At 37.6% G+C, this 26,092-nt stretch overlaps 2 protein-coding genes across 8 annotated transcripts in view; one reads left to right on the top strand and one right to left on the bottom strand.

Moving 5' to 3' along the window:
- sh3pxd2aa (SH3 and PX domains 2Aa) overlaps nucleotides 1–18,513 on the top strand; it is a 125,234-nt gene extending 106,721 nt beyond the window's left edge. For 2 of the 6 annotated variants that reach the window (XM_051137645.1, XM_051137477.1), the window contains 8 exons: nucleotides 1,363–1,476; nucleotides 3,055–3,138; nucleotides 7,466–7,583; nucleotides 8,191–8,570; nucleotides 8,735–8,749; nucleotides 9,558–9,607; nucleotides 9,707–9,826; nucleotides 9,974–18,513. In XM_051137645.1, coding sequence (XP_050993602.1) covers nucleotides 1,363–1,476; nucleotides 3,055–3,138; nucleotides 7,466–7,583; nucleotides 8,191–8,570; nucleotides 8,735–8,749; nucleotides 9,558–9,607; nucleotides 9,707–9,826; nucleotides 9,974–11,920 — 2,828 coding nt within the window. In that variant the 3' untranslated portion in view covers nucleotides 11,921–18,513. The remainder of the gene's footprint in view (nucleotides 1–1,362; nucleotides 1,477–3,054; nucleotides 3,139–7,465; nucleotides 7,584–8,190; nucleotides 8,571–8,734; nucleotides 8,750–9,557; nucleotides 9,608–9,706; nucleotides 9,827–9,973) is intronic. The other 4 variants (XM_051137723.1, XM_051137570.1, XM_051137776.1 and 1 more) reach the window with 3 other exon arrangements.
- Nucleotides 18,514–22,124: 3,611 nt separating this feature from the next.
- Nucleotides 22,125–26,092, bottom strand: part of neurl1aa (neuralized E3 ubiquitin protein ligase 1Aa) — a 73,629-nt gene continuing 69,661 nt past the window's right edge. For both annotated transcript variants that reach the window (XM_051109996.1, XM_051110005.1), the window contains exon 6: nucleotides 22,125–25,716. In XM_051109996.1, the coding sequence (XP_050965953.1) occupies nucleotides 25,475–25,716 (242 nt within the window). In that variant the 3' untranslated portion in view covers nucleotides 22,125–25,474. The remainder of the gene's footprint in view (nucleotides 25,717–26,092) is intronic.

Raw genomic sequence — 26,092 nt, 5'->3', positions numbered from 1 at the left:
AGGTCGCTGCGGAAATCTTCACCATCGCAAGGGATATACAAGAATTCCATGACTGTAAACGATAACATAGCCATTGTACAAAGTATAGTTTGAAAGGAAAGTTACAGTAAATTGTCATTTCAAATAATAAACTTGGTTTTGAAGGATCTAGTGCATATTGCAAAAACAAATGTGTTAGCTTTCAATAGTTTTGGGTTGGAAAATGTCTTACGCTCATCACGGTTGCATCAGTTTGTTCACAAACAGTAATATTATGAAATGGTTTTACAAACTACTGCCACTTTTGTCAATTTAATGCATATATAATTATTCACATGTTTGATGTGGGTGAATAAGTGTATTCTGGAATGTAGAGTGTTCTGACATCATTATTGGCCCACGGTGGTGTTTAGAACATTTGGTGTTAATCACTTAGCGCCCTGTCAAAAGACCTGCTTCTGTACTATTATGATGTCAGAGCTGGATTATTGCTGACTGATGACATCACACTGTTATGAACAGCTTGCCAGCAATACTCTGTTACCTTGGCAACAGGCTCGTTCAGAAGAATCTGTGTTTCAGCTGGAGAACCGTTTGGAATTTTCATCCACTGACGTTCACTTACGTTGGCTATATATTTTTATGTGAGTGTGCCAAATGTATGATTTTAATTCCAAAACCTAATTTATCCAGATGACCTTTTCATGAAGGTTGTATGGGTCTCTCTTGGTATTTCACTAATTTTATTTGTCCGTCTTTTTATGTTTTTAAAGCTGCACAGAATCATCTTTGAGTTATAGTGGAAATGTGAAAAAAAAACCTGTCATAATCCACATTTCAGAGACAAATCATAATGCTGACACTACATTTAACAAATTCAGCACTTATTCAGACACATGAAGAAGGAACCGAAAGGCATAAATTTAATTGATGAAGTTATTTTGGCCAAAAACACATGCATATTAGCCCATAAAACATGTCATCATGTTAGCTGCTAAGAACATGTCAGACACATCCAACCTTCCTCATGTCTGACTGTGAATACAAATAAAACCATGTCCACCCGCTTTGATATTTATGATAGCGTCAGGTCTAATTGATCCCAAATGCAACACAGGAAGTGCACAGAATTCATAAACACATCGCCTGAAACTAAATAACACCAGAGAGAGAGTGTTTGTGAGCATGACTGGAGCCAAAACATTGCCTCCCATCAGATTAGTGAAAACTAAATGTTTGTGCATTAGTGTTTGTTTGCAAGGCGTGGATGCATCATTTTCTTTGTGTAAATATAGGATCCTTTAATCATGGGCAAGCTCAGTATTTGACACTGTGTTGGGTAAAAAATAATATTTTATGTTTTTTCTTCTGTTGTGTCTGTAGGCTGGTGGTTTGTGAGCACAGCTGAAGAACAAGGCTGGGTTCCTGCCACGTACCTGGACTCTCAGAGCGGCACCCGAGATGATCTGGACCTGGGAACATCTAGATCTGGAGAAGGTAGGACACACTAAATATACTTTCTCTCATTTTTTCCATTTGAACATGTGCACAAACACTGTTATTCCCCAAGAAATCTTGACCAACACCAGTATAACGTGATCTGTTTCGCATTCATTGAACAATCAACACCTATCTCTTGAAAGTGTTAATATAATTTCTTTGAAAGTATACATGATAACTTCTCTAAAAGGTTGCATTAGTATATTGGTTGTATTTTATAGTGTATCATAATTGGACACCACATTGAATCTGACTCCTTCTTCGACTATGGGAACTTTTGGCCATTTGGACCTTTTAAAACTTTTAGATTTGTTTCTGTTTGTTTTTTTGACAGTATTTGTTGTTTTTATTTTATTTGTTTAGTATTTATTAGCATGAGCATTAGCATTAGCATTTTTTATGTATTAATTCATTTATTTTTATTTATTTAATAAAAATTCCCACCAAATTTACTATTTTATTGATTGGCATTATTATTTATTTATTTATTTATTTTCTGCATTTTTATTAGATAGGACAGTGTATTAGGTAGACAGGAAGCAAAGTGGGAGAGAGTGAAGGGGATGGGATCGGGAAAGGTCCACGGGCCAGGATTCGAACTCGGGACGGCGTAATAACGCTATATGTCAGTGCGCTAACCACGAGGCTGTTGGCGCCGACATTTATTGGCATTATTACACAAAAAATTCAATAATATTTTCTCACTGTTTCTATCATTTTTTACTCAAGATTTTCAAAAAAATCAATGAAACGAAACATTTATGTGGTTAATTCATTCTCCATAACATGTATTTCCAAAATTGATATGGTGAATTCACATCAGCTTCTAATACATAAATTATCCAAAGTTGAAGAAACACCCATTTATGTCGCTGCAATAAAACACACTTAAAGAACCTTGTAGTCTCATTATAAATGTGTCCTCCTCTACTGTCCACACTTCATTTATCTGCTGCCATCAGCATTTCCTGGGTTGAGTTTCCTGTCTTAGCCAACTGCATTTTTAGCTCTGTCTTGAAATGTATGCTGCTAAAAGGCTTGATATGTAAGATTAGGAGTGGTCAGGCTGGAGATAAAGCTTTCGCTACTATCTTTGTCTTAGACAGATCGATACATCCTCACACATGCACACAATTTATTGATCCAGAGGTGCAATTTACCTTCCCATATGGCCAAAATGGCTTTATTTCTGAATGTAGCTGCAGGTTGAACTTTATTTGAACTAGATCCTCTACGGTTTCTTAAGTTCTTTGCAGCTGATGAGTATTAAAGCGTCTGTATATGAAGTTTCCATTCTGTAACACCATAAAAAGTAAAAAAAAAACACAGACTTTACCATCCTCCGGTATAACGTGCACCACTAAAATCTAATAACACATGTATTAATCCAAGTCCTCCATTGCTTTGCCGTCATCGTTTAAGCGGAGAACCCTCCTAACCAATTACAAAACTCTTTTCTTTCATATAATAATAATGTGTCTTCATTATACTAATACCAGTGTTCCTCTTGAGTTATTTATGTTGAGTTTGTCATGTCTCTGTTCTCTTTCTGCTGCCTTCATTCATCCGTGTCAGTTACTAAGAGACGTAAGGCTCATCTGAAGAGGCTCGACCGGAGATGGACACTAGGGGGAATAGTCAACCGCCAACAGAGTCGAGGTGAACGCACACGCACTCATGCATGCCCTGCATAGACTGATCACATGCAAGCACTCACGTGTGTGACCAATCTGCATGGTGCGTTTGTGTGTTTGTGCTGGTTTACAGTGATTAGCTTGGAAATGCACACAAACACACTCTTTCTGCATCCAAAGCATGCTGGGTGGCCTGTTTCATATGCAAGCCATTATGAAATCTTTATTATACTTTGCTTGCTTGATGTCTCTGCTTGTGTTTATGTGTGTATGTATTCAAAATGAGATAATTAAGTTTGTTTTAGATGACAAAAACAATAGATAAGCTTTTTTCAAGATAAAGGATGAAGACTGGTTTTGAAGAATGTAATTCTGAAATACAGAGTACAGAGTTCCAGAAACTTGTTCTTAAGACTGGTTTATGCTAGTTAGTACTGATTTGTTGCTGGTTTAGCTGGTGGACCAAAATCTTCTAAAGCTTACTGACCCGTATTTTATTCCAGTTAACTCTGTGGGGTCTGAGGTTGTTTTGGGACCCTGGAGAAGTTTTCACATGCCGTAACCCTTTTGAAAAAAACAGTGTATGCTGGTTAGGTAGGTTTTGAAGAATGCGTGCTGGTTTAAGCTGGTCAGGTGCTGGTCCTCAGCACACTGTAAAAAACAATTTTTTGAGTCAACTTAAAATTATTTGTAACCTGGCTGCCATAAAATTTAAAGTTAAGTCAACTCAAAAAAAGTTTATTCAGCTTTGAATGTTAAATTATACTAAGTGACAACTTAGATATTTGAGTTGAATCAACTTAAAATTTTAAGGCAGTTGGGTTACTTACCCATCTGTTAAGTTTAGCAAACACAAATAACTAAGTTGTTACTTAGTACAACTTAACATTTCAAGTTGACTAAACTTATTTTAGTTGACTGAACTTAAAATTTTAAGGCAGCAGGGTAACAAATTATTTTAAGCTGACTCAACAAATTGTGTTTTTTATTTTTTACAGTGCAGATCCTGAGCAGGAGCTACTTGCTTAGGACCAGCTTAGGACCAGCTCATGACCAACTAAGGACCCGCTTAACCAGCTCATAACTTACCTAACCAGCATATGCTGTTTTTTTCAACAGCGGACATTTGTGCTTTTTTCAGTATTTTAAAAACATATTAATGGCTGATGTCTGATTACACTGTAATCAGCACAAACTGGGCTCCAATAATATATAAGCAACATGGATGTACCTGAATGAAAGTTTAAAGTGATAGTTCACCCAAAAATCAAAATGCAGTTGGTATGTCTAGTCTACCTCACGCCATTCAAAACCTGTATGGCCTTCTTTCTATTACAGAACACCAATATCTTGAACAATTTTGTCCATACAACAAAAGTCAATGAGGTCCAGTGTTGTTTGACTTCCATTGGACAAAAACATTCTTTAAAATTTCTGTTGGTGTTCTGCCAAAGAGAGAATCTCATAATGTTGAATTCAGAATGCTGAATTTAGCTAGATCTGGCATCCTGTTGTTTAGCTACTTGTCACATAATTGATATAAACAGTACATAAACTCTAGGTAGAGGATGAGTTGAATCACACATGAGGTTTGACCTTTCAAAATCACAGTGTTTGATTCTAAACACCCAGACCTCAAATGAAGATTAATGTCTAGACCTTTGCTGGAAATGTGTGTTTGTATGGTGAGGAGTCTCCGTGGAGATCCGCTGTTTCGTGTTGAGTCATAAAAAGTAAGGACCTCCAAGCTTTAGAGTTGTAACTCCTGCAGTTTTCCATTTGTGTAGCCTTGGAGTATGCAAACATGCCATGAACATCATGAACATGGCGCTAAGTAGAGCATACTGGATCTGGAATTGGTGGAAGCATATGCTGAGAGCTTTTCCCTAGTGGCAGAGGAATTAAAAATAACCTGTCTGGAACTACTGTAGGTGAATGTCTCCTGACACTATTATCTTGTGGGATGAGTGTGTCCAAACATCCGTTCTTCAGAAACCACCACTAATAACCACTGGTGCTTTGGATGAAATTGTGGTCAGATTTTACATGGATTGTTTTTTCTTCTCGTGATAGGAACTCGTGTAGGTTTGGAGAAGAATTCTGGTTTCGGATTGAATGTGACACTGTTACTGTAACTCTGTGGCTACTTTTCCCTCATTATTTCTCTCTTACTTTGCTCTGCATCATTGGAGAAGTTGTTGGAAACTCACAGTGGAAAGTGTGGAAGTAGGTCATTGGCTCGCTGTGTGTGACTGCATTTAATCTTGTATTTTTTACTGTATACATACTAATGAGTCAGAGAGCACCACGGATGATCTGGAGACAAAGAGCAGCCAGTGGTTTAGAGGGAATGTATTTCTCCATAAACACAAATTGCAACCTTCTAAACAGGTCAGAGGTAGTGACTGTTTCAGAGTAGTTGCTTGAAAGACACTAATGATCTTGAATAAAAAAAAAAAAACAAACATCTTATGCACCATAATGGTTCCAAACTTTTATTTTAATGCCATTGGATCCTCAGTTACAGCTAAGGAAGTTCATGCAAATTTGATTCACAATGAAAATACTGTCGTTTGCTCACCCTAATGCACCAGTATTATTTCATTTTTAATTTATAGGTATTATGCTTCCATATTAGTGCTGTACAACAATTAATCACAATTAATCGCATCAAAAATAAAAGCTTTTGTTTGCATTTGTCATGTATATATGAATACACGCAAATACATGGGGTATATTTAAGAAAAATGTTATGTTTATATATTAAATATGTTTATAAAATATATTAATTATATCAATAAAACATCCTCATACAGAGTTATCACATGTGCTCAGTAGATTCTGAATATAGCACAAAAAGCTACATGATCCTTTTAATCATTTTTGGAGCTTGACAAAACATGCTCACCATTCACTTTCAATCAGCCTTGTCTGTTTTTATGGTAGAACAAAGAGTTGTAAAGGGTTCAGAATGATAAAAGGGTGAGTAAATGAACAGTTTTCATTTATTGATGAAGTATTCAGTAAGTGTAGAAATCAGCAGCGGGAACAGCTCGGATTCAGACAGAGTCTGTTGGATCCTGTAAAAGCCTTTGGTTAGCTTGTATGAAATGCTAAAGCAAGCATTTTTCAGAAAGATCAATGTGATAGCTAGAATGATCTGTGTCCGCAATCTCTTTCTCTTTTAACTCGTTTGTACGTATCACAGTGGTTTTTAGGTCATGGAGGCTGAGGGAGAAAATTCCTTTGTTGGCACACCGCTCCACAAGTGCATGCAAAACTGAAGTAATGTGTTCTGGATCCACCTGCCTTTTTTTCACCATCCAGAACAGTCAAAAATACTGCTGAAAATGTGTTTTTGAGGCTTTTTTTTGGCTGTTGCATTTCTATCCTGAAATCTCTTACTCTACTAGATCTTTAATCTATAAACACTATGACTTTCCCCTCTGGAGCTCAAAAGGAGATGCCTGTGATCAGCTGTTTAATGTTGGTTTTAGGTCAGATGTTCAGGATGAGATCAGCACAGGGTAGTTTCTTTTCTGTCTTATGTTCAATTATCAGATTTCCCAGCTTGTCTCCTGCTGGGAAAGCATTAAGTGTTGAAAGAGAGTGACTAACTGTCCTGACCTCATGTCATCTGCTGTTGGCATATTGAGTTATTCACTGCTTAGAAAAACTAGATTTGGGACATTCATCTCTCTTTTTGTTGGTTTTCTATTTCAACAATTCTCCCACTATTAATATATCTTTCATCAGCACTATTTCTATTTCTTATTTGCTATTTCAGTACATCTAAAATTATAGCATTGCTCTGCAGACTGTAAGTTATAGTCGCAAAGGAAAAGACATCAGAGTTTGATATGTAGATGTTAAACGTAGTTATGTCGTAGGTAAACAATGATGAAACAATGAATGATGTTTTATGTGAGCTTTTGGAGAAGAGAAATGCTTTATAGGATCTCAAGAGGTTTTAATGGAAAACTGAAGTATTTAAACTGGTCATGATCAGTTTTTTTCTCTTCCTGGGTGAATCTAACAGGTCAAAAGAAAGATTAAAGACTTTTTTTTTACTTTAGTCCCACTGTCTCATGGAGGATTTGTTAATGTTAATATTAATGCCAGATTGTGAGATGATTGTGTTATTGTTCCTGTGGTGAACGGTGAGTGTTGGAACGGTCTTACTGCAAACTTTGTGGTTTACTTCTGCTCTTTTTTTTTCTCAAAGAAAGTTCTAAAATGTGTAAGTTTTAAAGTTAGCATTTGAGTCTGTTTGTCAACCTCCTTTTCAGACCACTGAAAAGGCAAAGGAAAAAAGTCCTTTCTCATTCTTTTTCCCTTATCTGTCTTTTTAGAGGAGAAATATGTCACCGTCCAGGCATATACCAGTCAGGGAAAGGATGAGATCGGGTTCGAGAAAGGAGTAACCGTGGAGGTCATCCAGAAGAACCTGGAGGGATGGTGGTACATCAGGTAATCAGTCTGGTCCTCATTATTTAAGGAGATGTTTTAATGGAAGTTCACAGCCAGAATTGTGGTTAAAAGTATATAAATTAATTCTCTCCAGAATAAAAAATGACCGATCTTTTCACTAGATAAGACCCTTATTCCTCGGCTGGGATCGTGTAGAAGCTTTTGAAGCTGCAGTGAAACTGCTATTTGGACCTTCAGTCCACTGTCTCCAATTGAAGTCCACTATATGGAGAAAAATTCTGGAATGTTTTCCTCAAAAACATTAATTTCTTTTCAACTGAAGAAAGAAAGACATGAACATCTTGGGGCATGGGGCTAAGTAAATTATTAGGAAATTTTCATTCTGCAAGTGAACTTCTACTTTAAGATGGTGTTTCATATCATGAGTTTTTTTTATTTCCTCATTGCAATATGATTTACATGTTCATATATGAGGTCCATCAGTGTATGTTACATCCGTTTTACATAAAGGGAGATATGTGTCAATAAAGAGCATTTGACTTCATTTTACTTAAAACATTATGCTGACCTCTAGTGGTCATTATGAGAATGGTAAATGCACAGTATTCATGTTTGGAAAGATAATACTGCTACTAATGTGTTGCAGGTATCAGGGTAAAGAGGGCTGGGCCCCAGCCTCATACCTGAAGAAACTGAAAGATGACCTTTCCCCAAGGAAGAAGACTTTGACTGGCCCTGTGGAGATCATCGGAAACATAATGGAGATCAGTAACCTCCTCAACAAGAAGGCTGTAAGCGAGAAAGACATTCAGACTGACGGAGAGGCCACCAGCCCTGAGCGCCACATCTCCAAAAGTGAAATCAGTTTACCTATCCCATATGCCCCAGAGGCTGGAGTGGCACACACAGTGGTCACTGGTTTGGGAATGAACTCTGGATCTAGCGCCGCCTTACAGGAGAACAAGAGCAGGGCAGAGCCGGGGTCACCTGCTATAGCCCGGGTGGCACCACACAGAGTTGAGATAGGTGAGTTAAGAGTTGAGTAATGATAAATGTATACACCGTTCACATAACAAAATAGAAATGTAACAGTATTTATTCACTTTAAAAAGTTGCTGTAGTAATTAAATAATATATAGACATATTTTATATAATGAATATGTTTATGTCCCTGTTATTTTTGCACATAGGATTTGATGCCATAGGTAACATTTCTTTGTGGTAAACAGATGTTTCCTAACATTTTGTCCGGGTGTTGTGTACCTTGATAGTGACACATTTGCTGTCTCTGTTGCTCAACATTCAGCCTGTCAACTGCTGTTTGTTTGCTTTTCGTTTGTTCTTGTGCTTACTTATTTGTCCAATGCCAAATGTACACTATACAACTGAAACAAATCCCATAGTGCTGTACTGCTCACATTACATTCGTTTTATTCTTGTAAATCTGTTTTGTTGTGGATGGTACGATGCACACACTATTATTTCACCTTAACAGGTACTTAACAGACAGCATACAATCCCCAAAATTCCTGGTCTTGGCTAAAACTTCCATAGACTGATGGGACTGCAGTTTATGCTATATGCATGGCACTAAAAACTAAAAAAAAATAAATAAATAAATAATCATGACATTTAAAGAGACAAAGGAGAGAAATGTAATGTTGTTTTAAGCTCATCATTGCTCTCACTACTTAATCAGTCATAACCAGGCCATTGCATTTCTCACACTACAATATTTTCATTTGGATTTTGTTTTTTTTTAATGCTTGTTGTGAAAGCATGCTTGAGTGTGTTGGAACATGTCTCTAAAGTTCTCTCTCCTAATGAGAGTTACTGATGGCACAGTAATCCAGCTTGGCTCCAATTTGACCTTGAAAATGATACATTTTTGGCAAAAAGGAAAAACTTGCGAACTCTCTTAATTTCCAGGTTCTAAATTTGATTAGGCTACAGTAATATTTCCTGTCTTGAGCTGAGAAGCAGTTAATAACATGTTTTGTATTCAACTGGCAGGATCTCCAAACCTCAGACAGAAACCTCCGCCTCGAAGAGATACGAATCTGGTAAGTTAAGTGGACCAAAATCATTTATTATTATTTTAAATTCATAGACTGCAGCTTTTATTTATTAGATGGTAATGTTTTTCTTCTTCAATGCTCAAGGCATTTCAGTTGCCCAAACCTCCAGAGGCCCCTACTGTGGAAGCGGAGTACTACACCATAGCAGAGTTTCAATCCAGTATCTCAGATGGCATCAGCTTCCGTGGAGGACAAAAGGCTGATGTAAGGCAGATAAATCCTTACTATAATCTATGATTATTTATTTTTCAAAAACTAACTAGGATTATAGACCATTAATGGTTTCAGATGTTTGAAACCCTCGGTATAATAAATATATTCCATTGTAATCTTGTAATATGTGGTCTTCAGGTCATAGAGAAGAATTCTAGTGGATGGTGGTATGTCCAGATTGGGGATATGGAGGGCTGGGCACCCTGCTCCTTTATTGATAAACGCAAAAAGCCCAACCTGAGCCGGCGAACCAGCACACTTACCCGCCCTAAAGTTCCACCCCCTGCTCCACCAGTCAAGAAACAAGATTCCGAGGAATCACCTTCTCTGGTTGGCTCCGCTTCTAAAGCCCCAGAATCCCCCACTCAGCGCGTCTATGAGGAGCCGGAATACGACGTTCCCGCCATTGGTTTTGACTCCGATCTGGACAGCAATCCCCCAAAACTAAAAACAAATAATTCCCCAAAACCAGAGCCCCGTAAGTTTGAAATCAAAAGCAACCCAGCAGCTGCCGAAAGAATTGCACAGGCTGGCAAAGCATCGCCTTTACTAAAAGTGATGACCTCCCCCTTGAGGAAAAGAAACTCACTGGAGGATGTTAATAAGGAGGAGGTGATTTATGAAAATGAAGGCTTTAGGTTCTCCTCTGATGACTTTGCCAGTGGTTGCGATTCAGATACCCCAAGGAGTCTCACACTGGGTCGTAAACCCTTCGGGTCCTCCTCTGGAGGAGGAAAGCCCCTACGGAAGGTAACGCCAGATCTAAGCCGGAGTCACTCTCTTGGCCGTGCTGAGAGACACAGCCCCAAATCATCATCAGACGAATCAGGACGCAATCCCAAAAGAGAGCCTGTCATGCGAAAAGATGTGGAGATCCGGGTTGGTCAAAGTCCCTTAGCCAGGCCCAAACCAGTGGTGCGACCCAAACCTCTCCTCACAAAGTCAGAGCCACAAAGTCCCGAAAGAATGGATATTAGCAGCCTACGCCGCCAGCTTCGACCCACCGGAAGTCTTCGGCAAAGCGCGATCCGCGCAGTACGTGGTGGTGAAGATTCCGAGACTGCTTCCGTTGTGTCCTCTGAGGATTCCATCTCCTCAAGAAGTACCTCTGATCTCTCCAGTGTCTATTCCAAAGGTAGCCGAGGTGGGGAATCCGACCATGAAAGTGTACTCTACAGGACCACGGATGCCTACGAACGAGCCCAAGAGTCGGAGGTCAGCTTCCCAGCTGGTGTGGAGGTTGAGGTGCTGGAGAAGCAGGAAAGTGGATGGTGGTATGTCCGTTGGGGTGATGATGAGGGATGGGCACCTACTTTCTACTTGGAGCCAGTCAAGCATACCCATGACGTCGGTGTACAAGAATCCCGTGATGTTCCCCTTGTTGATCTCGGTAGCACCAACAAGTCCAACAGCCTTGAGAAAAATGAGCAGCGTGTTCAGGCACTCAACAACCTAAACCAGCAGAACCTTAGGAGTATGAGTAATCCAAGCCCACCAATCCCATCTAAACCACCAGGGGGTTTTAGCAAACCAACCGCAATGTTGAACGGTTCAGGCGTACGGATGAGGAACGGTGTCCGCCAGGCAGCAGTGCGACCGCAGTCGGTGTTTGTATCTGCACCACAGCCTCTGAAGGACAGCAACATCCATACAGGGTCTTTGAGAAGAAATGAATCACTGGGTGCAGGCGACCATATGAGATCCACAGGCGGCGTAAGGCGAAACTCCTCCTTCACCGCCGTTCGACCGCAGCCGGTGACTGACGTACGGGTCAGGTCTGGGACCACCATTACAGCACCCGCCGGAAGCTCAAGCCCCTTGATTGCCCAGAGAAACGGAATTCCGATCTCTACAGTAAGACCCAAGCCCATTGAGAAGACGCACCTCATTCACAACAACCTTCGAGAGGTTTACGTATCTATTGCTGACTACCGTGGCGACGAAGAGACCATGGGTTTCTCGGAAGGCACTAGTCTTGAAGTTTTGGAGAAGAATCCAAACGGATGGTGGTACTGCCAGGTTCTCGATGGCTTACAGGGACGCAAAGGCTGGGTACCATCTAACTACCTGGAGAGAAAAAAGTAATTCCCCAAAAATGTTTTAAACATGCACAATTGTAATCAAAATGTAAAAAGACGAACTGCCTGAAGGACTTTTGGTTTGAAACGAGAGGGACAGAGCCTTTTAGAAAGGAGTTTACATTAAAACTAGAGTCATGCAGGTGAATGTTTAGCAAAATACCTGCCGTAACTTTATGCCAAATGGGTGCCTTCGAACATCTTTCACTGAATGTTAAGAGGAATCGGTCAAATGCCAGTGAAGCAACGAAAATACCAAACTTCAGCTTAGTGCCATAGGCCTACAAGTACAGAAAGCAACAACTTATTTTTGTTACAACATTAATGAAAGAGAAAGATGATTTCAGCATAGGTGCATAACAAAAAGTGCAAATCCAATCTGAAGCACTTGAAAACAAGAAATTCCTGTTGAAAAAATTTTGAACAAAAAACCAACATCAAATGTTATCTTAGCATTGAGTGCGCTCAACGAAACAAAGCATAACTTTGATTGTCGTTTTTTAAAAACGTATCTTTTTTTAGAATTTGTTTTGTGTTGATGTTTGTGTTATACCTTCCTTAGAGATGTATTTCTGCTTTCTTGTAACATCCTAACGCATCAAAACTGAGTCACATCCTGTCCTGATCAGTTGCAGGTCGTCAATGTTTAAGTCTCTTTTGTCTTCCCCATTCAGGCCAAAATAAATAAAACATGTTAAAGGAAAATATTCTGTGAAAGCTAAATGCATAGATCACCTCATGCCCACTTAATTATTGGGTGTAAACCCAAGTTTAGTTTAGTTTAGTTTAAGTGCATCTGTTTATATTAGGAGGGTAGAAAGTTTCAAAGGACAGGACTTTAGATATTGCTGCTCTGTGTGTGCTAAATCTGTTCATTCAAGAAATCAGGACTGGAAAATCTTTTATTTTGTTCAGCATTTTATCCCAGGGAAGTAGTGACATAACAGTGAGCCCAAAATGTGATCACACCAAAGACGAATTGCAGACACATTTGCTAGTTTGTTTTAGTTAGTATTTATTTTATGGGTACAAATAAATACAGTGTATTCAGCAAAACCTAAACGAGGTTTCAGAACTGAGAACAAAGTATATTTAATTGTTATATCTGGAAGCACTTGATTTTTGTTAACCCAAAGAAAAGCACATTAATATGCAAGGTTAATTTCTACGTTACGATATTGCTGGGCAGTATTGAATCTGAAGTTACACAATAAGCAGTTGAAACTACTATGTTTTGACGATCTTAGTCCATAGTCCAATCTTTAATTTCTCGTTTATCGACGTCTGAGCTCAGAATGATTCCTTCCCCCTTACTCAATCAAATAATGTTCATTAACAACTGCATCAAACAGTTGATGTTCAAGACTGCTGAAATATTTTTCTAATGAATAGTGCAAGCTCTTAATTGAGTTTAGCACGACTTTTATTTGATTTAGTTTTCTGCTGGACAGTATTTTAGTGTTAAACAGTTAAAACCTTAATTACCTGCTAGATTGCAGTTTATATTCTATTAAGCAGAAAATTGTTTATTTTGTCTTGTTTGTTGGTTGTTGTGTGATCACACATGGACAATAATGATGAATGAAGTCGTTCATTTGTTGTGAATCAGTGCATTTGAGCTTTTTCTTGAATGCACTGGTTTAAAGATGCAGTGCACTTCGTCAGCATATAATTTATTTTTTGTTGTATTTATAATTTTTTAATGTTTTTTAAAAATGTTTTTAATACTGTCTTGAAGAAGATGCCATTTTATTGTCATTTGACACTCTCTTTTAAAACTTGAAACTCTTGGTAGTTCTGTAGTAATTGGCTACTGCTATATTCTCAGCTTTTTTCCTACCAAGATGATTTTTTTTTTTGTCTGTTATGTAGGCCTGTATCAATTAGGGCAGATGAATAATGTCTCCTACTGTCTTAAAATTGGAAGTAGATTTTTAAAACAATTCTTATGAACATTTTTCACATTATGTGAACATGCTTTCACATATTTTTTTTTTTTCCGAAATGCATTTTCAACCAAGCTGATTGCTGCACCTTTAGCAACTATGGACACTTCCTTTCTCGTTATTGATCCACATATAATGCCAGATTATTTAAACGAAAAATATTGTCATTTTAATTTTTTTTTTTTAATTGACATTACAAAAACTCTGAAGAATAATCAATCAGTCCTTCTAATTAAAAGCCAGCAGTAAAATGAAAATGATAAAATGACATTTTGTAATTAAAAACAGCAGGGCTCTGTAGTTATATAGTATATGTGGATCCCTAATTGTGACTGGACCAAATTTAATTTGAGTGTTTCATTTAAATGTTATTGTTAAAAAAAAAATAAAAAAAAACAGCAATAATGGGATTTTAAAGTTCTAATATGTTTTTAACTTTTAAATTTGAAAACGAAGCCATTGCACTCTCAATTGCAACTCTGTTTTTGACGATGGCATTATAGAAATGTGTCGACTCACTACAGCGCAGCGCTTGTGATGGATGTTGCTAAGCTCCATTAACTTTGCTTTTTCTTCATTTGCGCCTATACGATTTACAAGGGAACTGTTAAGTGTCAAACTAGTTCTTATCTCATATTACTTGTGTATCTGCTAGCTTTGTTTTGTGTTCTTTATTTATTTAAATTTTAATGCTTTTTTTTTCAGGAACAGTATTGTGTTTTACTTTCGTTTTTCTTCTTCTTTTCTCCTGTTCACTTTTGACATTACTCAGATGGAATGAGGAAATGTGCAATACAAAAACAGGCATCTCACCAATTAAGAACCATAGTCTTGAAAAAAAATCAGTTTTTACTTATAATTCCGACAATTTTTTTTGACAGATAATGCCTGGTTTTGTCCCATTGTTTTTTTTAAAAGTCAAAATATATCAATGTGTGTTCAAATATGCTATGCTGAATGTTAAAATGCCCTGATAGATGGACACCTTCAGTTTACCGGCCAACCATGACTTGATTTCTGCATTCATACTTTGTACCTACTGAACCGCATCTTGCTTTATGGGGTTTAGTGACCTTACAGACCCATGGTGAATCAGTATGGAAATAATAGGGAAGCATGGGCATATCTGATTCTGCGAGGCATTTGTCAGTTTAGCCTGTCAAATAACACATTTGAGATGGTGGGGCCAGTCCATCAGCAGCTATATGAGCGCCGCATCATACACTGCCAACTTCCCCACATCCGCCCCCTACATTCCACTGTTACCATGGCAAACTCAATCCTAAATCCCAATCGACTTACATACTGTATCACTGTCAGATTTATTTTCAGTTTTGTTTAGTCTACTAACAAGTTCCGTTTTAGCTTTAAGTTTATTCTGAAAATCCAGGTTTAACTTTCACACACCTTTCAATTAACATGGACTGCATATATTTGCTTTTCTTCCTGTCTGAATTCATTGTTGTCAGAGCTGAGAACGCTTTTGAATTGGAATGCTTTTACTGAGAGTTTAAACACAAGAACGGAGAATTTCACTTTGGTTGAAAATGAGGAGGGTTATGGGTGATTGTCTTTGAGTTTCTGACCAAGAGAAGCTTCTTGTGGGAATTGAAACGTCTTCGTCTTTCTTAGGTGTGCTCTTATTGCTGTGTTTTCTGTTTTCCTTTTGTATGATCACATTATGATATTAGGATTTTTGATTTTATGTTTATATGGGAGAATGTATGGGATGTATTCACAGGGATGTTCCAGGTTCTGTGACATGGTGTTAAAAATAATTTCAACCAACCCAGTATCTTGGGAAAATGTAACTTATTTTTGAGGTATAATTATATTTGTATGAATTTGTACAATGAAGCTTAAAGTTCCATCGTCATCAGTTCAAAGATCCATTAATATGTATGATTTGATTCATACAGAAATGTACAATTTTAAGAAAAAAGTTAGCAAGAAGGTCCACCGAATTCAGAGGACCATGAACTTGTTCAATGTTCATGTGGATGATTCATACAGAAACATGATTTTTAGGAAAAAGATATCATGAATCTCCATGAATTCGTATGAATTAGATTTTTACAGAAACTGATTTTTTAGAAAAAAGTAAGCATGAAGTTCCATCTTTACAAATTCAAAGATCCAAAGATCAAAGATTCAAAGATCCATGTACAATATCATTCATACAAAAACCTACAATTTTTTCAAAAAATCTTAGCATGCAGGTCCACCTTCATGAATTCAAAGGGCCATGAATTTGTACGATGTTCGTGTGGATGATTCATATGGAAGGATACAATTTTTACGAAAAAAATATCATGAACATCCATAAATTCGTATAATGTGACTTTTACAGAAAGTTACAGTTTTTAGTAAAAACTAAGCATGAAGCACCATCTTTACAAACAAAAGATCCATGAATTTGTACGAACTGACTGATACAGGAACGTAAAATTTTTTGAAAAACGTCCACCTTTGTGAATTTGAAGGTCCACGTATTCATACAATGTGATTCGTACTGAAATTTACGAATTTTAAACAAAAGCATGAAAGATCCACCCTTAAACCTAACCATCAGTGGGTTCGCAACCAAAATTTACCGATTAAATTACTATATTTATTAATGCAGTTATATGATTTGGTTTTCAGAGTATCTTAGTACAGAACCTGGAACATTTCTTCAGCTTCTGAATCAGAATAGTAGAATATTACTTTACGAAAAAGATTGTGAGGTGTATTTTTCCTGTTTGTTTGGTGTATTCTGTGGTGGTTTGTGTACGGGAGTTTTGAAATGGTGGAAAGTGAAGGTGAATAGAGGGAATGTTTTGTTTATGATGTTTGGTTAGAAGGGAAATCCAGTCAGGTAAGGTTAGGCATGATTAAACTGCTCTAATGGACTTGAAGAAGCGTTTGCTGTGGAAAGAAAAGCAAGGCTTTTTACGATAATTGGCACTTCAGAGAATCTTCCCGCTAGCAGCGGCTCATTATGATGTCACAGTGGCACAGCACTGTCATAATAGCACTGGTGAGGCGCAGCGCTCGAGAAACACACTAGTTATTTATGTTGGAAAACCGACTGCAACTTAATTCAAGCAAGCAGCCTTGTCTTCGAGGCCTTTGTTTCTCAAAACACATCTCAGTGCTTGAGTACCCATGCTGAGGTTTAGAAACTTGCAAACGGATATCCACCCCAGCTCGCCGCCGCTGCAGACCTCTTTATAACAATTAAAAAGTTGCTGACAGAATGTGTAAAAGAATAGGACTGCTCGTCTCCAGCTCACCCACCGCGGTGTCAGGAATACACGCGCGCTGTGAAATCACATTACCCGAGTGCTCGGTTAATTACAGATGCTTGAGAAGAGCGCCGTGAATACAAATGTCACACTGATTGTGGATGTCGAGCTGCTGGGGGCTCGGATCAGATGCCGAGATAGATTGATCGTGTCTCTAATGGCTCACAGCATGTCGAGATGTATTAACATCATCAAGAGGAATCATTTGAGCTTCCTGCGTCAGCGAATGGCTTGATTTACTGAGGCGTCTATATGTCGTGTTGGCGTACTACACAAGTTATAAGAACGTACATGATCCATTGTGTCGGATGTCAGGGCTTGTGAAACCCAAGATACGTCAGGGAATTTTAAAACTGTGAGTTTCGAATCTAAAAGTCATGGATGATTTATAGTTCTACTAAAACATTTGATTAATTCTAGCAGTAATCTGACTAACATTTCATGCGACCTTTCCTGGATAATAAGAAAGTAGGCCTATGTTAGGCATGGATTATGGTGGAGAGAGTCGTATGTGTGCTCGCTGTGATGTATGAAGTGCTTAAAAGGAGTTTGGTAGGTTTTATTTATCTTTTTTCTGTTTTAATTTGCATTTATAATCAGATGCATCAGCGTTTGGTGTGAGGCGGCAGGGTGTGTTTATGTGTTCACTTTGATGCGAACAAGTGCAGAAAGCGAACATGCTGCGGCGGTCTAATCTCTTGCTGTTTTCTGTCCCTGTCTCTGCTCGGCTGTCTGCACTAATTACCATTCTTCTTCTCTTAATTAACAGTCACGAAAAAACAGCACGCGGGGCCAGTGACTTCTTGCTTAAAAGAATGTTTTGATGAGCATCACTCTGAAATTTACATGTTTTTGAGGTTTGCTTTCATCACGCATCAACTTAACAGACTGCTTATTGCATAGCATGTATTCTTGGACGGTCTCTTCATTAATATTTCAAAAAAGACTTTTCATTAACGACTCCTCAAGTGATTTTTCAAGCAAAGTTGAATTCTCTGACAGGAAGTGAAGATGCCTATATTAAATGATATGCCACAGTGTTTCTCTGTTACAGACGATTGGATTTAAGGAATGTTTGGCTGGATATTTGCAAACCCCTCTTGTCATAAGATATATTAAAAAGTGTGCTCTTGGACATATTGAGAAAAGGCCTTGCATTATTATTCAGCGCTCAGCCAAATCTACATTTTGTATGCATTTCTTTTTAAGATGTAAAGATCTACAGCTTCAGCTTTTAATTTTCAGCATTTTTGTTCTGTGTTTTTTTTTTTTTACTTTACGTTTTGTTTTTGTACCTTTTTATGTTTACATTGTATCTTGCATTGTCCTAAAGGAAAACACAATAAAATGTATCCTCCTTGTTCTTATATCTCACTGTCATGCTTTGGTCTACATTTAGCAGAGAACATTCATCTTCCATAGATTTATATGCAGAGATTTAGAAGTCAGGTGTTAGGCAGACAAGGATTTAGGGATCATGTCTCTAAATCCAACACGCCATTTGTCTTTTTCGGTTGAACACGATTGAGCAATGATAGCTGTAGTTTGCAAAAAGAAAAAAAAGTATAATTTGGAATAGCACAACAAATTTCTATAGCAAATGGGAAAAAAAAATCTACTTGCATGACATAGTTACACAAATGTGACCCTGGATCACTAAATGAGTCATAAGTCTCACGGGTATATTTGTAGCAACAGCCAACAATACATATGAGTCAAAATTATCGTTTTTTATTTTATGCCAAAAATATGTTCTATGAAGATATTTTGTACATTTCCTACCGTAAATATAGCAAAACATTTTGATTAGTAATATGCATTGCTAAGAACTTCATTTGGACAACTTTAAAGGCGATTTTCTCAATATTTTGATGTTTTTGCACCCTCAGATTTTCAAATCTGTTAAATATTGTCTTATCCTAACAAACCATACATCAATGGAAAGCTTATTTATTCAGCTTTTAGATGATGGTCCAGGGTCAGAAATTTTTATTTATTTAACTAGACATGTCATGTTTCATTTCTTAGTTCATAAATAGACAGTACTCACATACATGACGAGGTCATGTAACAATGATTTAGCATAGGCTATTACTGTCTAAAGTTATGATCAGCTAGCATGCTAACATAATGTTTGTTATTGCTGGAGTAAGTAGGCCCATGTATAGGCTACTTAGATTTTGTATGCATATGTGACCCTGGACCACAAAACCTAATAAATAGCACAAGTCTGTTTGTAGCAATAGCCAACAATACGTTGTGTGGGTCAAAATTATCGATTTTCCTTTCATGCCAAAAAAACATGTTCCATGAAGATATTTTGTAAATTTTCTACCTTAAATGTATCAAAACTTAATTTTTGATTAGTAATATGCTTTGCTACGAACTTCATTTGGACAACTTTAAAGGCGATTTTCTCAATATTTTGATGTTTTTGCACCCTCAGATTACAGATTTTCAAAAACTTTAAAGGCGATTTTCTCAATATTTTAATTTTTTTGCACCCTCGGATTCCAGATTTGTATCTTGGTTAAATATTGTCTTATCCTAACCTAACAAACCATACATCAATGGAAAGCTTATTTATTCAGCTTTTAGATGATGGTCCAGGGTCAGAATTTTTTATTTATTTAACTAGACATGTCATGTTTCATTTCTTAGTTCATAAATAGACAGTACTCACATACATGACGAGGTCATGTAACAATGATTTAGCATAGGCTATTACCCTCTAAAGTTACAATCAGCTAGCATGCTAACATAACATTTGTTTTTGCTGGAGTAAGTAGGCCCATGTATAGGCTACTTAGATTTTGTGTGCATATGTGACCCTGGACCACAATGATTATGGGTCAAAATTATCCATATTATATTTTTTTAAAGTAAATGTTCCATTAAGATATTTTGTAAATTTCCTACCTTAAATGTATCAAAACTTAATTTTTGATTAGTAATATGCATTGCTAAGAACTTCATTTGGACAACTTTAAAGGCGATTTTCTCAATATTTTAATTTTTTTGCACCCTCGGATTCCAGATTTGTATCTTGGTCAAATATTGTCCTATCCTAACAAACCAAACATTAATGGAAAGCTTATTTATTCAGCTTTCAGATGATGTATAAATCATAATGTATAAATAGTTTAACTTATGATTGGTTTTGTGGTCCAGGGTCACTTATAGGGTCACAGCTGACTACATCACACACGTGGAATATTGAATCCCAGTTGATGGATGAATCACCCTGATTTATTAGCTTTTGGATTAATGCAGAAAATAAGCTCTGTGACCAACAAAAGTCAATTATCCTTAGACGTTTGGTTCATCGTGATAACACAACTATTATTTTTTAACCCTATACAGTTGGTGGTAGTACACCATGGACACATGACTTCAACATCACCAACACTAAAATTACCACAACTCTTTCAGTCTTTCAAAAACACTGCCCCTGAAATTTTAAAATAGAATAGTTTACAAGAGTGCAATAATAAACTGTGAAAGCTAGAGGGTAGCCTATAAGTTTTCCTGTTTAGTTTAATGACGTTTAATGTCCTTGACATCCTCTGTGGTCTCATGTGAGCAAATGTCCTTTTTCAAGACAAGTAAAAGCTTTAAAAACACACCAGGGTGCATTGCTTATGTATTTTATGCAGTAGAATAAAATAAAAATGAAAATATCTTGACATTGACGTTATGCTAGACTTTTAGGCTAACCACAGAACTATTTAAAACAACAGCAGTGACTTCAGGAAAGACCCACAAGTGCTAAAATGTGAACTAATTTCTGTTTTGGACTACAAAAATACGTCATCCCTTCACCACTCTACAGCAAGTTTACTGGTTGGATTCACAGATAAAACAAGAAATGATAACATTTGTACCTTGAATGCAATGTAAGGGCTTGTCAAATGCATCACTGTGGTCTTACATGTTAACTACTTTATTACTATCAAATTTAAGTTACTACAAGTTACTAATTTTTGTTCCTTCAATTCAATTTCGCATTCCGCGGAAAGACGCGTTGCGCCAGTGTTGACATAACGGACGTCAAACCCCATTGGTTCTCGCGTCTCGCGTGACCAACGTAGACGCGCCATAATTGAATACACTCGAAAATATAATATTTTCAGGAATATTTTCAGTGTATAACGAAAACAGTATGAAAACTTGACTGAAAATCATCGGGTGGAGAGGGGGAAAAAGGTTAATATAATTTTTATTTCAGGTGATTTATCCCTTTAAACATGGATAAATATTTGACCGGTCTACAATTGTTAGCTGAATACGAAAAGGCTTTATAGATAAAGCTGTAAGTAAAGCTGACTGCAGTACCATAACAGAAGAACTGGTAAAGCACAATTTTGTGCAGCTTTCAAGGTGAGTTTTCAGTTTCTACGCCTTGTATGGAACCATAGAGTTTTAATATGCGAAGAGAAGTCGCTCAGTCATTTCTAATAGTTTGTAGAAGCTTTCAGAACAGTCACATGAGGGATATAGAAGTAGAGCACGATTTTGGCCACCAGGGGGCAGCCTTAAACAGGCTTGAACCAACATGTCAAATGACTAAATCTAGATGGAAATGGTGTGTTCACAGTGGGATGTCGCTCAGGTTGGTCTCAGAAGCTCGTTCCCCTAACTATGAGGGGAGATCTTCATCCTCCACCTCTCAGCTCTGGAGCACAGCATCAAAGACAGCTTTCATCCTTCATCTGCACACCTCTGATCTCAGGCATGTCACGTGCTCCTGTTACAATCCACCTTTAATGTCTGATTCAGGGTCAGGTTGCCATCATGGTTCATACTGTATATTTTTGGACTTAATTCCTGGTCAGATGCTGGGAGTTAGAGATCACATTTGTTTTAAGTTGTGGGGATTTTGTCATAGAGGTGTAACAGGAACTTTAAACACAGTTGATTAAGTGTTATAAATGTTTACATTTGAACAAAGAGGGCACAGAATAGACACAACACTTGCTGAAACGCATCTGCAAAGTTTATTGACAGTCATCTTTGACTCAGACAAAACAACGCTTCATAAACTGATCACAGACTTTAAGAAGAAAACAAATCTGAACAAGGGCTTGAGTCAAAAACTGACATTTCTCGTGACTAAATCACTACTGACCTCGTGGACTCTATGAATCGATGATTCAATTATCACAGCCCTTGAATGAACCCTGGGAAAGAGGAATCATACCTTTTTGATTCATTATTAGTTTGGTCCCACTGTGGGGTAATGAGTGAACGAAACACACTGGAAACAACATTTAATAGGATAAAGAAAAGCAATCCCAATCATTTTTTAAAACATGTATATATAATAAGATAAAAAAGCTTCTGTTTTCATCAGCATTGAAAAAATATTCAAATTGTATCAACATTGAAATTGAAATTATTTAAGGTTGGGGTGATAATTTATGCAATCCCTGATCCCATTTGTGGTTACTTTACAAAACATCAAACTTTTTTTTTTTTTCCTGAAACAAATTATTGGCCAGTGTGCGAATATGGCTGTTTTCATTATATCTAAATAATTCCAAAACAGGAAAGCTAAATAAGGTAAATGACATTTACCACACAATCTGCAACACACATCAGATTCAACACGTCGTACTCTACACGCGGTACATAAATAAAGTACATTACAGGGTCGACAACAATCAAAAGTGAATCCAACTGTGGCGCGACGGTAAGGACTGCGTGTCCTCTGAAGGTCCTCAGAAAAACAAGGAGTTAAAAGCGAGAACGTAAAATAAATAATTCCATTCTATAGTGATTTCATTACAAGAAATTATAGAAATGCAGGATAAGATTAGCACACTTATTCAAACAGGATTCATTTCATTTTGTCCAAACATCAACAGAAAGACTGGTAATTTTTTCAAAACAAATCACAATCAAATTTTATAAAGTGACAGAAACAAGATTGCCCTTATATTACACCCTAAATTGTGCAAAAGACATAAAATACAAAAGTGGGGTGAAAAGAAAAATACATTTGGGGGAATATTGATAATCTTTTAAAGTGACTAAAAATTATTTTATTTAAAAAAGTGCAAGGTTTATATGATGAAAAACTTTGTCAATTTGCTGAAGTTTTCCAAAAATACAATATTGGGCCTTCTGGGCATTTCCAGAACTGCATGAACTTTTTTCAATTTCAGTTCAGTAAAACTTCACCATAAATAGACAATTCAGAACAAAATATGTAGCCTGTGAAGTTATAAAACACCTGATATCATAGGGAGTGTACATAATGTTTAGTTCATCTTGCTTCCAACAAAAAGCCGGTTCTGATTGTTTCCTGCGAAGCCCCTGATTGGTGTACTGCTTGTTGGGTACAAGAAAACCAGCACAAAATTCAAGAAATACACTTCCGTATAAACCACAGAGGACTGACAAGCAAACTATACAATCATAATTTCGGTCCAATAATTCAAAAAAGAGGGAAAAAAAAAAATAATAATAATAAAAACAAAGCGCTATAGCAACACCTCAGATACAGCTATGCTAATAGGTTCCTCTAATTAACATAAATAACATTCAAAAGTGAATCACCACTTCAAACAAAAACAGAATATCCCGTCAGGAGTGACGGGACGTTTTCTCGACACGGTGTTAGAATTGCCTGAAGGAGAGCTGGCTAATACTAATAGCAGCATGAATTTAAGCGCCAGTCATCACGATTGCTTTACACAAGCTAACTGGCTGGTTATGAACAATATTAGCCTGCAGTCCATTGTAGTTCACCGATATTACTCATTAGCTGTTTGAACATCCACAAATGCGCATTATTGTGTCCTCTTTCGCTTATTTGCCATAAATCAGGATTTCTAAAAGAGTCTTTTCCAGCTGTTGGTGTTGATATTGAACTTTCTATACTTGTCCTTAAATAACCTTGGAGTCTGCTGTCAAATGCTAGTTGAATTTGGCTTTAGGGGTGAGTCGAAAAGAAATTGATCATCTACTTGAACCCTGCTTTTTCTTTCTCAGCACCAGTACGAACGCCAAGCCAGCTTTTTTCCAAACATATTCCATTTTAATCAATTTGCTATTTCATCGGTGGCCTGCGCTCGCTATTATCCACATACACGCCATTTGTGGCCTACAGAAAGTGTCAGCGGAGGGGGGCTGGGAGAAATATGGATTAACTGGGCAAATCAAATATCCTCTCACCACAAATGACCCTTTCATTGGTTAATGCCTCAAGGCTGTTTTCCTTCTTCATGGATTTTGCTCTCCATGGCAACATTGCAATTGCTTTAGCAGAAAACCCAGAGTGTGCGTGTTCCGATCGGCAGATCGAGAACAAGTTCACAGTAAATCAAGGTTTGATTAGGCCAACATGTTTTAAGGTCGTGAGATGAGGTGCTCTATTCAACCGCGCTTCTCTGTGGAGATCACTTTTTCCAGCACCGTTGGATTAATTAAGATATCCAATATTAATGTTCTTTAAATGAGTTGTTACATAACTGTATGTATGCCACATGACTCGCTGGTTAATCATCCCCGTGTATTGTTTTAACAAATTATATCTCTTTAACTCCACCACAACGTCCTGCTCGCTGAATGCACGCATAAGCAAAATTATAGCGGACCCTTAGCTGACCTGCTACCTACCAAAGCTTCATATTACGTTACGAAACACATGATCAAATAGTCATCAAAGCACAAAGACCTCCAGATCAACTCACTTTAGAGCATGTAATAAGGGCAAGCTGTCGGTTACACAACTAGCATGAAATGGTGAGGTATGAAAGCACTGTACCTTTATCTCTGTCTCTGTCTCAGCCCGGCACAGACAAAAATTGTGAAACGCTGAGACGTTCTTGTATGAATTTCAATGTCGAACGTGCCTTAGCTGGTCGGACAGCAGAAGGAAAAAATAGCTAACTGTAACACCCCGTATTGAATATGATTCCAGCTTTAAAGGATATGCAGCTATGCTATGGATGAGAGTCTGTTATGCAGTCTATTATGGCTCACGGAGAGAGTAGAAGAAATTGGAGATGTGCAACCACCTGAATTGGATGAGATACTGTCTTACGTCGGTTGAAAAGCCAGATGCTTCTAAAAAGCAGCAACATCACTGGTTACCATAGCAACAGAGACTTGAGCATGAAATACGAAAGACCTTTTGTGAATGGATGCCTGAGCCTTGAAGGTTCAAGGGTTCAAAAGTCATCGCCATGGGAGCGGAGACCCATGCAGTGCCAGAGCAAGTCCCTGAACTGTGACACCAACCCTCTCTTGAAACAGAGATCTAGCAGAGATCCTTAATGGCCCTTATGAGACTTGGGTTTGGGAGGGTGAATGGGTTCCCTCCTAAGTGCTCCGGTAGGTCTTTATAATGTCTTTGATAGCTCTCCTACAGATGGGACAACTAGCGTTGGCCATTTTTTTGAGACGGAGACCGCAGGTGTAGCAGAGACACATGTGTCCGCAGGCGTAGATGACGGTGTCCACTGTGTTTTCGTAGCAGATTGAACACTCGTCCGGCCATGCGCCTGAGGCGGATGGGAAAGTGGGGGATTTGGGGAGACTGACGGGTGAGTTGGGTGTTGTTCCTGTGACACAGAATGACAGGAAAAAATTGTTAACCATTTACTTATTTGTCAGTATAGTAGTTGCTCCAGGAAAGCAGACCCCATAAGGCGTTCAAGACAACAAACAGTGCATGGTCAGAAATGAACTTTTCCATTAAAGGGGCAAAATTTGATTTCCAGGGACATTTTTTACATTTGTAAGGACGATTTTTTATAATCACCTTTAAAGGAGAAGTTCACTTCCAGAGCAAAACTGTACAGATAATTTACTCACCTCCTTGTTCATGTCTTTCTTTTTCAGTCGTAAAGAAATTGTGTTTTTTGAGGAAAACATTTCAGGAATGTTCTCCATATGATGGACCTCTATGGTGCCCTTCCAAAATGCAGTTTAAATGCG

The sequence above is a fragment of the Labeo rohita genome, chromosome 1 (genome assembly GCF_022985175.1).
Source record: "Labeo rohita strain BAU-BD-2019 chromosome 1, IGBB_LRoh.1.0, whole genome shotgun sequence".
Taxonomy (NCBI): domain Eukaryota; kingdom Metazoa; phylum Chordata; class Actinopteri; order Cypriniformes; family Cyprinidae; genus Labeo; species Labeo rohita.
This window is presented reverse-complemented; position numbering and strand designations above follow the sequence as displayed.